The sequence below is a fragment of the Pagrus major genome, chromosome 4, assembly GCF_040436345.1.
Source record: "Pagrus major chromosome 4, Pma_NU_1.0".
Taxonomy (NCBI): Eukaryota; Metazoa; Chordata; class Actinopteri; order Spariformes; family Sparidae; genus Pagrus; species Pagrus major.
Genome location: NC_133218.1, coordinates 33,835,519 through 33,851,034, shown reverse-complemented (window position 1 = coordinate 33,851,034; position 15,516 = coordinate 33,835,519). Strand labels below are relative to the sequence as shown.

Sequence of the window (15,516 nt, the reverse complement as noted above, 5' to 3'; positions counted from 1 at the left end):
CTACCTGGCTTTGTGTGTGTTTTTCAGTTACATCTGGTTCACCCTGCTCTAGACGGGGCAGCCAGCCAGACCACATCAAACACGTTTAGGGTGTGAAAGAGGCAGGGGCTGTGCAGGTACAACGAACCAACCCTGTTTCTGCCGTAGGCTCCAACCAAGTCAGCGTGCAGTACATTGCGCCGACGCAAACTCGGGCTCTGGCCCGCCAAATAATGAGCCTTATTTGTTTCATGTGGTTTAATGAGCAGCTCAGACTGCAGCTGGCAAAAGGGACTCCTCACACAGTATGTGGAAGGAGCTGCCCCACCCAGAGTAGAGGTACCCATGCTCCCCGGCAGAATCATTGTTCCCAGCAGCAGCGGCAGCAGCAGCAGAGTCATGGTGGCACGTGGGGGAGAGCACTGAAAGCACCATGCAGCACCCACCTCGTCTCCTGCAACCCCCACCACCCCCTCCCCCCCTTTGCTAATGCATTTTTGTGTGGTTTCCACAACCATTAATTAAAGGGAAAAAGAGTGCATCAGATGTTAGTTTTATTAGGCCAGGCTCCTTAGAGGGAATCAAAATGAAAGGAACATATGTCATGCATCTGATGACTCCCCCCCTTCTCTCTCCGTTTCGCTCTCCACAATTGCCCACCTCACATACTCACAAAGTGTACAGTCAGCAGCTGTCTGCAGACACAATAGCGTTTGATTGATCCTAAGGAAACGGTTAAGACACAGCCCTGCCCACGCTTTCTGGCTGGCTGGCTCACATTCTGCACCACTTTACACATAACGCTGAATGTGGCAGTGATTGGGATAATGGGAGTTGGGGATGGTGGGTGGGGATCTGAGGCTCTGTTTCAGGCTATAATGAGAACAGCCCGGAGAGTTCACAGGACCCCTTGGAGTCTTGGGTGGTGCAGGTTGCGATCCAAAGCTTGACACTTCACAGGTTGAGCCTTGTTCTTAACGTCTCCCTGTTATACTGTCCTCTGCATGACACGACTAATATCCTGCACAGCACAGTAGAAAGATAGGTATGTAGATAAAAAGCTATCTGTCTGTCTCTCTCTCACCCATTATGTAACCGTATGACATACAAAGACAGATGTGCTCAATCGCTCATTTCTTACACAACATTTTATGGATACCGAATGTACATGGATAATATACTTCTTTCTTTCTTCTCTTTCTGTGGGACGTGATTGCATGCCTTACCTTCAGGGGCAAGCTGATTTATGAGACACATGCCTGTTTTTTCATGACTTGTTTGATTGCATTCTCAGCTATCGGGCACTCCGGTTGCCAAGACCATAAAAATTCACACCTGCACAGGATTTCTAGAGAGTCAGATGAAGCGCAGGCGGTGCATGAGGAAGCAGGTGACCTGAAGGTATTTTGCCTCCCCTTGATCAGAACAGGCTTATAATACACCTCAAAACTGACAGGGATGATTGATTGATGCTCTGCGTCATTTCATCTTCACACGGGCTTCGCTTTGATGAAGCCAATACATTGGGCATGGCTTATATCTCAAAAACAAATTCCATTAATTTAGCACCTTGTGGGTGTAACTCATGTTTTGGCGGTGATCCTCAGCACACTGTGACTCTGCAAAACATTCAGGTATTCATGGGCACAAATCTGTCAGCAGAAAAGATGTAGTTTTATTTTTGTGTGTGTGTGTGCGACTTGACCTTTGTAATATATTTTGTTGAGTACTTACATGTTAAAAATATTGAGCCAACAACTGACAATTGAGGTGCCGTTGTAGCTCAAGAGGTAGAGCGGCTCATCCACTGATCACAGGGTTGGCGGTTCGATCCCTTAACTACACGTCGGGGTGAAGTGTCCTTGGGCAAGAAATGGGCAGGTGGTCAGGCCAGCACCCATCAGTATCTGAATGGGTGAATAGGAGGCAAAAACCTTGTGAAGCACTTTGGATAAAAGCACTATATAAATGTAGCCTTATATCATTCAAACACATCCAGTTTAGAATCTATATCCAAGCCTCTTTAAATCCATTCCTAAATGCTTCCCATCAGCATAGTGTGACTCCACCCTTTGACCTAAAATGATGTCCTGAGTCAAGCAGCCCAGGCTGCCGAGTCCCATGTGGTTACAAATGACCTCCTGTAACAATAATGCAATAAGCGTTGTCTCCTATCTGCGTTCTCTGGGTTCTTTTTCACTCGGCCTGACACAATTGTGCATTTATCAGTGTAATTGCTGGAGTTGGAAGCACTGATGTTGTCTATTAGGCGGATTTCCATCCTGTTAAGAGCAGAGGGTCTTTTAATGTATGGCCCCGCTTGAGTGTACTGCTACACAATTACGCACCGGCCAGAGATTGAGTGGGCTGATGATGCTGATGACCGTGATGGTCGGTATTGGTGGTGATGGCAGCGATGATATCGGACCACCATGCACTCTCCTAACAAGCCTTTCAGCGAGAGACTAAGAGTGAAACAACAAAGTGAAACCGAGGTTAATCATTTTATTTACTCGTTTTTCTCTCCCTCTCCTCCACCTACCTCTCTCTCCCTTCTCCCTATCCTTTCTTTAACCAAGTGATGGAGCCTGGACCATGGAGCAAAGGGAGGGGGGGCGTTGGGGATCGATGGGGAGCGCATTACAGTAAAACGTATTGATTAGGAGACCTGCGAGCAGTGTGTTGGAGATGGTGGAATGATGCAATGCTTAAAGGAATTTATCCTTTGACTTTTACATTAACCTTTTATTGACTGCTTTGCCTGTCCATAATTAACACTCACTTTAGCTAAAGTGGTTAGTTTGAGCGCAAAGGGGGCTCCGGCCCTTATTGCAGCGAGGGCCGTCGGAGCTCCCGCCCCAGCCGCAGTTCAAGTGCACTGTGCTGCGTGGAGGGAAAGGCCTCTGTGGAATAGAGGCGATAGAATCCTAGATACCTTTCACATTAGCATACCATTTGAGCGGGGGCCTGCCAGGCTATAAGGTTTCAGGGCAAATTGAAATGAGTGATTGTGTTGCCAATCTCTCTTGACCGAGCGCCAGATGGGATAGTTAGGCCCATATCTGTCTGGGGTTAATCCATTGGAACAGCCCGGACTCACAAGCGCATTCTGTGCCTGCTCAACCACCCCCCCCCCACACACGCACACCTCTTTGTCTTTGACCTTAACTTTAAGGTGGGCTGTTCTGCCATGGGAAAGTCTTTTGGTAAGCCTTGTTTGTACGTCACTGTGGCTTACACTGAATTTCTAGCGAGAGCCCAGGAGAGCTTAAGGCACCTCGCTTGATATTGACTTTTTGTTTGGTTCCATTTTAGCAGTCAAGAGACGGCACTCTGTGAACAGTGGTAGATTGTGTAAAAGTGTGTGCTGAATTACCTGCACTATATTATCTTTGATAGTCTTCCAGTCTTGATATCTTCTATATCTCTGGTAAACCAGGAGCCTTCTATTTGCAAGCTAATGTTGCAAGATCCCCTGTCAGATAAATTCAGCGGCTGCGCTGAAGGCGGCCGGTCAGGTTTTTTACGGTATGTAGCCTTTCATTACGAGTCAGGGCAGCAGAGAAGAGGCGAGTGTTTTCTCTCACAGCTCTACTGCATGCATACGTAATCAGACCAAATCAAAGGCCTGGGATCCCTTGGCCTATGGTGTCCTCGAGCTGATGTCAGCAGAACCACACAGTGTGTGTGTGAGTGTGTGCTGTCTGGGTCAGTTTGCACTCTCTCTCCCTCTCTCTCTCTCGCACACTCTGTAGATATGTATGCCAGCCATGTCCTCCTCCTCCGCCTCCTCCTTCTCTGAAGTGGCGCTTCCTTTAATTCGCACCCTAAATAAATGATGAGAACATTTAAACACACGGCTCGTCGCAAAGCCCCAAGGTCGCCTAATCGTATTATTTATGAAGTGATGTGCTACATAATGGTACTTAGTGCATGTTAACAGATGCTATTATCAGGCCCTGATCCAGAGCGCAGAAGATATATTGGAACAGTGGATGTTAATGCTGCTCCTCACCGCCGTAATGCAGCAGCTCTTTAAAGGGCTAACCGCACCAAAATGCAGCACTTAGGCCGAGAGCCAGTTGAACATTAAGTGGCTCCGGTGAAAATATATAACCACAAATTGTGGCAGCCCCCGGCTGTCCCCTGACAACTTTAACATCCCCTCATCCCATCCATAACCGACCCCCATATTCTTCTCTTGAGCTGTCCATGTCCTCTCCATCCCCTCCGTTAGTCGCCGGCCACAAGGTGGTGGTGGTCATGTGCGTGTGTGTGAGCGGGTTAGTTGAGGTTTTTTAGGGTGTGGATGGGGTAAAGGGATATGATATGACAGACCCTGGCATAATGACTGAGTGGGGAGTCTCACTGGCCTTGTGGCTTTAGAAGGAAACTCCACCACTCACAAGCACTCACACACAGTCTCTACACACACAACATACAAATGCCATCCCCCCCCCCTCCCTCGTGCACCTCCAGGTCAGGGGTCACTCTCATCTGTCAGGAGGCAGAGGGAGGGCAGATTTACAATGACAGCAGAGAGCAACACCAAGTCACCGCAGTAAATATTTACACTGGTCTGACAAAAGATGTGGCTAAGGTCTGTGGGGGTTCCCAACACTGTAGAAATTACAAGTAACCCCAGATTATTAATCATATAAAAATCACACGGTGACATGAGAAGGCTGGATTTCTCACCGCTCTGTCATGACTGCAACAACAGAGAGTGATGTTCTTGTGATAGCATCCCGCTGCGTGTGCCTGTGTGTGTGTGTGTGTGTGTGTGTAAGATGAATGGGGCATTAATCATGATACATGATATCATGGTTTCTCATCAGCTTGGTACTGGTGCTGCCATTTATGGCTTTTGAAATACTTTCCTGACACATCGCTTTCACCCACTCTCTCAGCTCCGTTTAGCTTGACGGGGCTGTAAGGGTTTAGAGGTTTTAAAACAGAAAAATGTCAAAGAAAGGAGGCAGAAGTCACATAAATATCAACAATTTAAATGTCATAAACAATATGGAGAAGAAAGAAGCATTTGAAGTCTCTTCCAGTCTCTTTTATACACACACACTCACTCGGTCATATCCCGGAGGCTCCAGTTGGACCCAGTATTATTAGGAGTCATAAAAAAAAGGAGAGGAAACACACAAGCCGGCTGCCTCCTGGTCAAACACACAACACCCACTGTGTGTTTAGGGACGAGTTAACACACACACACGAACACACGTCATTGACTAAACAAGTTGACATTTCTGGGGCTGACCCCTTCAGAGCCCCCAGCAGTCAGTACAGATGGAAAGATATCTGTTCATCCTCACCTACTAAACTCAACTGCTTGTCAACCAGCACTAGTTACTGGGCATTAAAAGGAATATTCTGGATCCACAGTTACAATTATACAAGGGTGAAGAAACACAACTCACAGTATAGCAGCTGTTACCAGATGTTACTGTGACATTACTGCTCACATCTCAAAAAATAAAAGTTTTGTTGCCTACCTGAGACGCGTGCCCTGACGCTGTCGAGTTGTCTAGGTTTTGATTGGAGGGAGGAGTTAATGGTTGCGCTTGTTTCCTGTGTCCTGTCGCCTCAGGTGCCACTCAAGTCTGGCCCAGACATTACCCCCCGAGGAGGCCCCAGTGGACCGGCCTTTCTGGGGTATGGATGACCCCAGCATGCCGCTGCCCTTTGATCTGGCTGACATCATCAACAGAGTGGAGTCGCTGCTCTGGAGGTGGGCCCAAGATGTCTAAGTGTGGAAATGTGCTTATGTACATGTTGCGTACATGTAGAGCTCATGAAGCATTTATTCACTCACAGGTGGTTAACTTGTTTTATTCATGACTTCATTTTGTTATTGAATAATGTCTCTGTTCTCACATGAATTCACTCAGACACAAGATGTAGTTATTTACAGTCCAACGTATGACGTGTCGAGTAACTGTGCAGGCGAGGCGACATGCTGAAAAGGCACTACAACTACATTGGGCCACTGTGGGGCTCGAAAAGGAACATGGAAGACTAGAAATGGCCTTCAGTAGAGCGCATACCTCTGCCAAGGCCCAACAGTCCCCTTTGATTCAATCAAGCCTAATCTAATACCAATAACAGCCAACCGCGTGGACAACAAAACAGTTTTATGGAATCATAATCTCCATCGTGTCGTGGGAGAATAATAGATTTTTATTAAAATCAGCATCAAATTGTAATCATTCATCGATGCCTGCCACCTGAATACGCCTGATTCTTTACAACAAGATCCATGCATTATGCCCTGAGAAATGAACGAAACGGAAAGCGAGAAAAACATTTCTGGATCAGTCCTTTTATCCGGATCAGCACCAAAAATAAATGGGGTCTATTCTGGGCTGAGACTCATCCTCCTTCTAAGTTTGATGGAAATCCGTGGAGTATTTTTTGTGTAATCATGCTGACAAACCAACTAACAAGGAAGTTTGTCCTGGTGTTGACATTTCATTTACAGACTCAGAACACACAACTGCTAATCCTTTTTGATTTATACTCAATTGAAAACAGTACAAACACAATATAATTAATGTTTTACTGCATCAACATCTTTGATCTTTGTTAATATAAGCCGATTCTGAATCTGATGCCAGCAACACATTTCAAACAAGTTGGGACAGGTGCAACAAAAGACTGAGAAAGTTGCGTAATGCTCCAAACGCAACAGGTTTATTGGTAACAGGTGATAGTATCATGTTTGGGTATAAAAGGTCCATCCTCGAAAGGCTCAAGCAACTAAACCTTAAAGGTATACTATGCAGAATTTTCCACTGTAAAGACTCAAACCAAACTAATTCCTCTGGCTTATCACTTGAAGTACGTATGTGGGGGCGGCTGTATCTGCAGAAACCCTGCACTCTGCCTGTATTTTCCTATTATTTTGCTGTGTTCTCATCTGTGACAGATAATTGATTGTTGAGTCTCATCACCGCGCTCCCAGGTCCTCAAATAACGACACTTTGGGTTGGTGGTCCACCAGGCCAAAGCGTTGGTACTTGACGACCGGGGAAATGACGACTCGACAGTCATCTTTGAAAGTTGTGTTTACAAACAGCGACTGGCAAATCCTGCATAGTAAGCCTTTAAGTTCACTTCAGAGTCATTCATATGTATGACAAAGGTACATCTTTTTCCTTTTCCAACAGGATGTAAAGGAAGGATAGAGGATGCGAGAAAGAACAAGACCAGAATAAGAAAACCCACCAGCTCTTCTGAATGTGGGGGGCCCCACATCAGCTGAGGGAACGGACCACTGAAGACACCACCGTTGTTTTGATCCCACAGAGATCGATTTCCTTTTGATCGGGGCATCTACATCTCCCCCCAACCCCACCCCATCCCCAATCCACCCTCCACTCCCCCAGCGCAGCCACGCCATCTTTGAGTCGGCTGGAAGGGAAACCAGACCACCACAATAGAACCAGAATAGTGCTTCAGTAACGTGCTAACAACGCCAGCTTAGCGACAAGCTACTAGTGTCACAACGGTCTAACGAAAACATAAATGGAGCCTGCATTTCAGTGTTAGCATACATTGTGTAACTATTTATTATTTCAGTGTATTCTGTTACTTAATCTCATGTAACCCAGACATGCTTTTATCAGTGGATTGACTCATTCTCAGTAGTCGAGTACAGTACATACATATATGCTTTCTATCTGTCACACAGTGTTATAATACAGTATATAATGGTAAAAAAAAAGAAGACTCACTTTGCTCACATGGTATCGCATTCTTCACTTGTGTATAGTAACCCCCTTTTTATTGTGTTTAACGGTGGAATGAGACCAAAGAAAGATTTTGAGTAGAAAGTTCTGAATGTCACCCAACGGAGAACATGAAGAATGTCGTTTAGTGTTTACCGTGCGATGGCGCGCTCGTGCCATACCGATGTGCGACTGTGAGTACGTGTGCGCGTGTGTGTGTGAGTGTGATAGTGTGTGTGTGAGCCTGTAGGCAGCCTGCCAGTTGTTTGTTCTTGAAGATATGCATATGGAGAAAACAGAGACTAGCAGCGGGGCCCCTGCGCCTCTGCTCTGATGAAAGGCAGCGCTGATAGGAGTGACCCGGAACACAACCGCCGTTTCTCATAATTACAGCTGTTCAATCGCTTTTAATTACTCTTAAAGTGTGTAGAGCACCACGTTCCCCTGTAATGCTGCGGGCCATCCGAGAGAGCGACAGAAAGATCCGGCGCTTCTGACAAAATCCACTTTCATAAAAAGCTGAAAGGGTGGAAAAGGGGGCCGACGTCAAAGCAGTGTAGCAGCCCTCCTCGTTTGATTCCTTTTTCTCTATCTAGTTCATGATGAAGTAGGGATGCTGTTTACTATTAAAAATGCAGAATGCACTCCTTTTTTTACTTCTGAAGTTTTTTCCAAGATGTTAATGGTTGCCAAACGCTGTTCTTCTTGCTTCTTCTTTTGCTGCGCCTCTGTTGTTTGTTGTTGTCAGAGAGATTTGTTTGTAGATCGGCAGTAGCGTTGACTTGTTTGAATCACTCTGTGCTCCCTGCGCCACAGCTTGTCTGTCTGAAGCAATAGGAATGGCAGTAAATAAAATAAAAAAAACAGTGTTTTATCCAACGACCTGCGTCCCTCTGTTCTTTATGTGCTTTTGTCCATTATTTTTTTTTTAATTCCTGGTAGATGACACACATATGACAGGTACGTTTAGTCATACATGCATGTGTGTGTTTCGGTTTTGATTGATTACCTTTATTCTAATATTTTTAACCTGACCTTAAACCTCGCCAACACATGCAAGCATGTGACTCTTTACTCTCCCTCTGCAGTGAAGGTGAGTTACTGCTGTGAAGCTACCTCTCCCAGTAATCTCTGTTATCCTCAAGATAAATAGGACAGTAATGGACAAAGATCCCGTATTTAGTGGGATGGCTCACCGGCAGGAAAATTAGCTCAAGTATATCCACACCAGAACAAGGTCAAATAGTGCTAACATAGCACAGCGGGCCTACCACTGATTCCTAATGTTTGATGAAGTTGCTGTGAGTACCCAAGGAGTCTTTTAAATACAAATACTTTCCAGGTAATTTCCCACAGGGGAAACATTTGGTTTTCCATGGAGGTTAAGACAAAAGCCAATATATGTTAGAAATGCCTTTTGGACCATGAGTAGCATGCTGCTTTCTTTCCATAACCTGTCAAATAATTCACAAGTACAAAAACACATTTTCCATAACAATTGAATATCTTTGAAGGAAAAATGATCAGTCAACAGTGTCACCTGGACCAAATAAAGCAATCATCAAAAATATTGCATCATTCAAGGGTTTAATGGAGTTAGTCGGCATTTGTTTGTTACTGTATTTTCTCAAGGGCTTTTCAACCTGGGGGTCAGGACCACAAGGGGTTCATAATGTAAGTCGCCAGATGGTTGTGGAGAAAAAAAATAAAATACATTTGATTTTACATTTAATTTACATTTTGTACCAGGGATACAATTTACAAGGCCGAAACAATTAAGAATTTGTCAAAGACAGCGTTTCACAAAGTTTATAAGTTTATAAGTTTATAAGTTTATCCTAAAATTGAGTGATTTTGTAAGGGAGTCTGGTGTCCATTTAAATTAACACAAAAAACATGAATGCTGCACACCGTTTAAGATGACATCATTACATACGTAGACTGACCCCACAGCACCTCCAACTGTGACTTCTGGCCTCTAGCAGTTGGTCAGTCAGATCAGCAACTTGCTTTTAAATGCTGTCCTGTCATTCATGCTCCTCAGAGGAATCCTAATAATTTTGGTGATTATGTGGCTTTTGCTGTAGAACAACCAGCAGGTAAAAGGTTTCACTTACCTTGATAACTTCCCTTAACTTTTCATTCATCAAAAGGTCAACATTTTGTCAGATATTTCTGTTTGTGAGTAAATACCAACAAAACTAAGATCCTCATCAGCCTCAGATGTGCTCTGTTTTGGGTGGATGCTAGCATGCTAACGCCTAAACTTAACATGATAAACACACCTGCTTAGCCTCAGCAGTTCATGAATATGTTAGCATGCTGAGATGTGCATTTAGCCCCAGCCTCACAGAGCTGCTACCATGGCTATAGATTCTTAGCCTGGCTTGAGGCAAAGCTGTTGAATGTACTGTGGACTTGCACATGATACGTATTATTGTACTGTATTTTTTGTATTAAAGCATCTGTTTGCAACATACATCTGCTCTATAATCATCCAGAAAGCCTTTTTATAAGGCCTTTTTTTTGAAGAGCCGCTTGCTTTCTGTTCTCTCTAAACTTCACAGGACCCGTCCGGCTTAGCTGAACAAACAGGCAGATTGATTGACGGATTGATTGATTGAGTGATGTCACTCCCAGTGATGAAGTGACAGCTAATGTTCTGTATGTCTCTTCAAAACCTCCAACTCCACACACCCTGCCAACAGTGGGACCCGCCATCCCAGAGGTCGCCCATGTTAACTACTTCCTGTAGTGGCTGAGTGACTGAGTGATGGATGAGCGTGGAGCGCTCTCCCCTCAGGGGCCGACTGGAAAAGGGCCCCACTTGAAGACACAATTACACAGGGCTGGTGAGAGCCACAGGTATGCATTGTTCTGACCGAGGTCAGCCACCAGCTTACAATAGGCGCAGGGGGAGATAAAATAACCAGGTCTGTGGTGGGGAAAGGTATCGGTTTGGGGTCACAGCCCAGTCAAATGTTTCGGTGTGTGGCTATAACGCCGGGGTTGACTGTAGCGCCGTTTAATGAAATCAGGAAATGGATCTAAATCTAAATTTAAAAGTGTTTTTATATCCAAATTGTAAAGAAGGGTGAAGACGCATGACAGATTTATTACGTCATTGAGGTGAATAACGTCTCCATCCAAGATACATTTACTCTATATTTAAAAATAATGTGACCTCCACTTTATTGTTACATCGTGAGGCTGCACCGACTTCTTTTTCGGAGTCGTGTTGCATTCCTCTGTGTGCGTACAACACATGCAGCAGCATTTGTCTTGTGTCTACAAGAATGAAAACATGTGTAAAGTTCTCTGTGAGACTGTTTTTACAGATGAATAGATGTGTGTAATGTATCTGTGTGGGTGTGTGACCCAGGTTCCAGAGTGCAGGCTGGTGTTGGAGGGCCCCGGGGCCACAGAGGCAGTAGTAATTGTAGAAGCAGGCTGAAGAGCTGAAGATAGCAATCGCAGCTCTAGGGCGGCTGTCAGCAGTGGGACGGGCCGCGCTCATTTGTCAGCAACACAGACAAACAGCACTCAGCGCCGACAAAACACCGACTTGATTGACTACATGTGAGGCAACACCAGGCCTAATGTTTTGCAACTGTTAATTGCACCAGAGGTCATAAAAGAGGCAGAGCGCAGAGGTTTCACGTCTGTGTCAGTATGAGGAAGCATCGGGTGGCTTCTCTGACACTGAAGGTCACAGAGACAGTACAGATCCCCTCCACACATGTGTTCAATTATTTAATGTGCCAGTTCAATGTGTTTTTTTGCAGGAAAAAAAGTATTATTTCCACAAATATAAAAATTAAAATATTACCTACTCCCTCATTAAAATTCAAGTCCATCCTCAGTGTATGTGCGCTGGAGTCTTCAAGTTTCCACATTACATTTTGTGTATGCTGAACACTGGACCAGGATTGTCTTCCAAACTATTTGTGATGCCTCCTAAAAACAGATTTTCAGTGAGCACAGAGAAAATGTGCTCTTTCAGCAGATGAGTGTAAAAACAGCCGTCTACTGTCAAACTCTGCACATACATCATTCTACACAGCGAAGCTCAAACATCCGACTGTAGGAACATGAAGGAAAACACATTTTCTACTGGAGGGGGACTATAGGATCATGAGAATGTAAAAATAAAAATGTTTTTCTTTATTGCTAAAACATTTTCCTCCATCTGACTCATATACAAGATACATAATCATGTTACTATAATGTTTATTGAATACATCCTTCATCTTTATGCTTTGTTTAGTCATAGTTGAAATGTTAATCCATGTTTGATTCAGATTTATAAATGAGGGTATTTATTGTTAAATGTGTCTTAAGTAAAATGTAATTTAGTAAGATCAGGATACACTAACAGGCAGTTACATCTTAATATATCTGGAGTCATTGAAGTAACGGATTATTCAAACTGATTCCTAAAATGTGAAGCATCTCTTCCTGCAACTGTCCCTCTGTTAGCAGGCTGATCACCACTGACATGCCCACTGCCCCCCAGCTCACTTAGTATTAGACCTAGAGCGTAAGTGAAGTGATGGTGAAGTCTTGATGCTGATGTTGATTCTGTCAGGAGGCTGGCAGCTCTGATGAGTAGAGGCTATGGCATGATGAGTGCATGTGTGTGCAGAGGGGGTCTTGCGGGAGAGAGAGGCCGTGCAGATCAAACAGCTGTCTGATCAAATGTGGAGCATGTTTGTGGGTCGTCAGTGCAGCCCTGGCTCTGGTGACCATCGGCCTCGGTATCATCTGTCCGGTAGGACCTCGCTCTCTTTATCTCTCCTCCTCTCGTTTCCAATCTGAAGTGGCTGACCCATTTCTCTCATCCACTCTTCGTCTTCATACGAAGCTTCTTGTAAAAACACCTCCGGTAGAATCCTCAGTTACAATCCAATTTGAAGGAGATCCCTCAAAAAGTTGTAGCATTTTTAGAAAAACATAATGAAATCATTTCTGCATAGATTTAGATTCATTATCATCGTAGCTGTAAACAAAGTAAGCTGTGATTGGGAGCCTTTACAGCCTCAACCCAGGGTTCTCAAGTTTGAATGGCCACATGCCAATTCAGGGAGCCAGCATATGATTGAGGGCCGCACAGGAAAACCTATGAAGACGTCAGGATTTGTGATTGGTCTCATACTGGCATTTAACATTGAATTCCTGGAGCAGCAAATTCAACTGTTTGCAGATGAGGCAGATCACTTGTATCTGAGATACGGCGCGACCCCCAGTGATCGACAGAAGAATCGACGTGGCAGATTTTACAGCCCAAATCCTTTAAAACCTTACGTGAGAAACGTGAACTCTTCTCTCCAGGATGTCTGAAGTTTGTTTAAATATTCTTTCTCTTCTCCATTTCTCTGTCCACCTCTCACCCACTGAGGAGGAAGAGGCGCAACACAACAGCAGACTACACACTGTAGAGCGCCATGAACAGGTTGTGATAACTAAAAGTGGAAAAAGTGTGAAACCTGCTTTAGCATCATCAAACTAATATCCTGCACTCTTCATCTTTAAACCCTCCCTCCCTCCTCTCCTGTCTCTCCTCCGCTGCCAAGGCCTCACCCTCCCCCTCCTTTTCCTCCCCCCCTACCCTTCACACACTTTGAGCCCTGTTTCTCCAGAGTGGCGCTGAAGCATCTCCACTCATACCTGTCTCACTCTCTTACCGTTGCAAGCCCTGTTAGCGCCCTGCCATTCATATCAGTGGGATTAAATGGATCGTTTTCCAGCGTTAGCAGCTCCTCCGCCAAGTGGTCTTGATGTCAGGCCAAGCATAATTGAGTCATCTGCATCTCATCTAAAATGGATGAAAGGACTTTTTGATATCGCCAGCCTCTCGTCCTCCACTCCCCCCCCCCCACACACACACCCAGCAGGAGAGCGAAAAGGCTTAGGCTAGCATCGCTTGGTTTTACAAAGGTAGGGCAGGGGGAGAGGGAGGAGAATAAGTCAAACAGCCATCACTACTTGTGGAAAGACAACATCAGAGGACTTGATTATCACTTTAGAAAGTTAAACTACCTGTTAAGGAAAGATTGCTTGGATAAAATCTATTTGATATATTTGAGATGTCAAAAATTGAGACTGGGGATCAGGATACAATTAAAGAAAGTTAAACTGGAGGAGCAAAGATGTAAAAATTGGAGTTTGAAGCACAAGTGCATCTTTCTCCTACACAGTCGTCATATTTAGTGCATCTCCAGGATAAAGAGGAGATAAAATGGGGAATACCGGGCTGATTGTTAAGATGATTTGATAGGCGGGGTAGAAGTGGTGAGGGGTGGATATAAGGAGGGCGGAGGGATAGTTTAAAAAAACGGTGGTAAGGGAGAGCAGGAAGGGTGAGATGTATTCATCAGCAGAGACGCTCACCTTATCTGCTCCAACCTTGAGGATGAATTGCTGGCCAGCCCTCCCAAACACACACACACACACACACAAACACACAAACACATATCCCCAAAGCCAACACTGCTGCCCCTTGATTGACAGCTCCTCAAATGAGTGTCTGAGTAGCACTGGGCTCTGGCCCCTCCAAGTAAGTGGGCCGTCAAATTACATCCAGGGGACCGGCTGGCCCCCCTCTCCCCTGGCAGAGGAGATCTATTTATTTGTCTGTTTATTTGCTTGGTTTAAATATTTGGTGGGGGAAAAATATTGAATTTTTGTCCCCCGGTCAAAGTCCCCTCATATTTAGTTAATAAAGAGCAGAGGAGGTTGTTTGCCCAGAAAAGTGCCGGATAGGGGACTTTATTTAAGGGAGTCCTCAGAGAGAGCTGGTGACCTTCTTCTCATGGAGGAGAGGCTTGTGTACACTGTGCCGAGATTCACTCTCGCCGCCTCCGCCATCCTCCAAGTCTATCTGTGTACACAGACGTGTTTCCTCTCCCCCCTTTCTCCCTGCTCTCCTGTCGCTTTCCCGTCCATTCTCTTTCTCCTCTCCTCTCTTCTTCATACATCCCTCACCTGCCTCCCTCCCTCCCTCCCTCCCGCCTCTCTCTTTCTGCAGAGCCTTGCTCTATTTGACTGGAGTCTCTCTCTGGATTCCCCGGGCTGCATCCAGGTTAAACTCTTAATTGCCTCGGCAGTGGGTGGTGTAAGACGCCGGCTCACTGCAGCTCAGCCGGTCCCTGTGCAGAGGGCTGCGGGGTTATTGGGGGCGAGGGGGGGAGTTGTTCTGTGTTGGATTGTGGCTGGTGCGTGCTGGCAGACAGTGCTGAGAGATGATAAAGACTTATTAATATAGATGATGGAGATGACCTCTGACAGCAGCTCTACAGCGAACCTCCCCAACACACATCTATCTATCTATCTATCTATCTATCTATCTATCTATCTATCTATCTATCTATCTATCTATCTATCTATCTATCTATCTATCTATCTATCTATCTATCTATCTACACCTTCTCCCTTCATCCCTTAAAAACATGCATACATTTACCGCACATACATTGACCTCAGCCACACGCCCACAATCAATACCCACTAGCAGGATGAATTTAGCCTGTACACGCCGTTAATGTAAATGTGGACATCTACGGCGTCTGCCTGCTGTCCCGACTCCCCCTATACGTGGATAAACGGCCACAGTGTGTGTGTATATGTGTGTGTTTGTGTGCATCACTCAGTCTGAAGGCTACAAGCCCCTCCCACCTTGTCACACACGGCCACAACACACTCCCCGCTTCGATCCCGAGATCCACGCTAGCGCTCCTCGCTACGTGCTAATGCTTTTCTGTCACTGAAATAAAAACCTGCAACACGAAAAGCTCGGCTG

The 15,516-nt window shown here is 45.2% G+C and overlaps 1 protein-coding gene across 1 annotated transcript in view; it reads left to right on the top strand.

Moving 5' to 3' along the window:
- The window catches only part of fto (FTO alpha-ketoglutarate dependent dioxygenase), a 126,022-nt gene extending 117,425 nt beyond the window's left edge, over positions 1-8,597 (top strand). Inside the window, exons 9-10 of the mRNA XM_073464979.1 lie at positions 5,579-5,719; positions 7,158-8,597. Of these exons, the coding sequence (XP_073321080.1) occupies positions 5,579-5,719; positions 7,158-7,164 (148 nt within the window). The 3' untranslated portion in view covers positions 7,165-8,597. The remainder of the gene's footprint in view (positions 1-5,578; positions 5,720-7,157) is intronic.
- Positions 8,598-15,516: the final 6,919 nt, after the last annotated feature.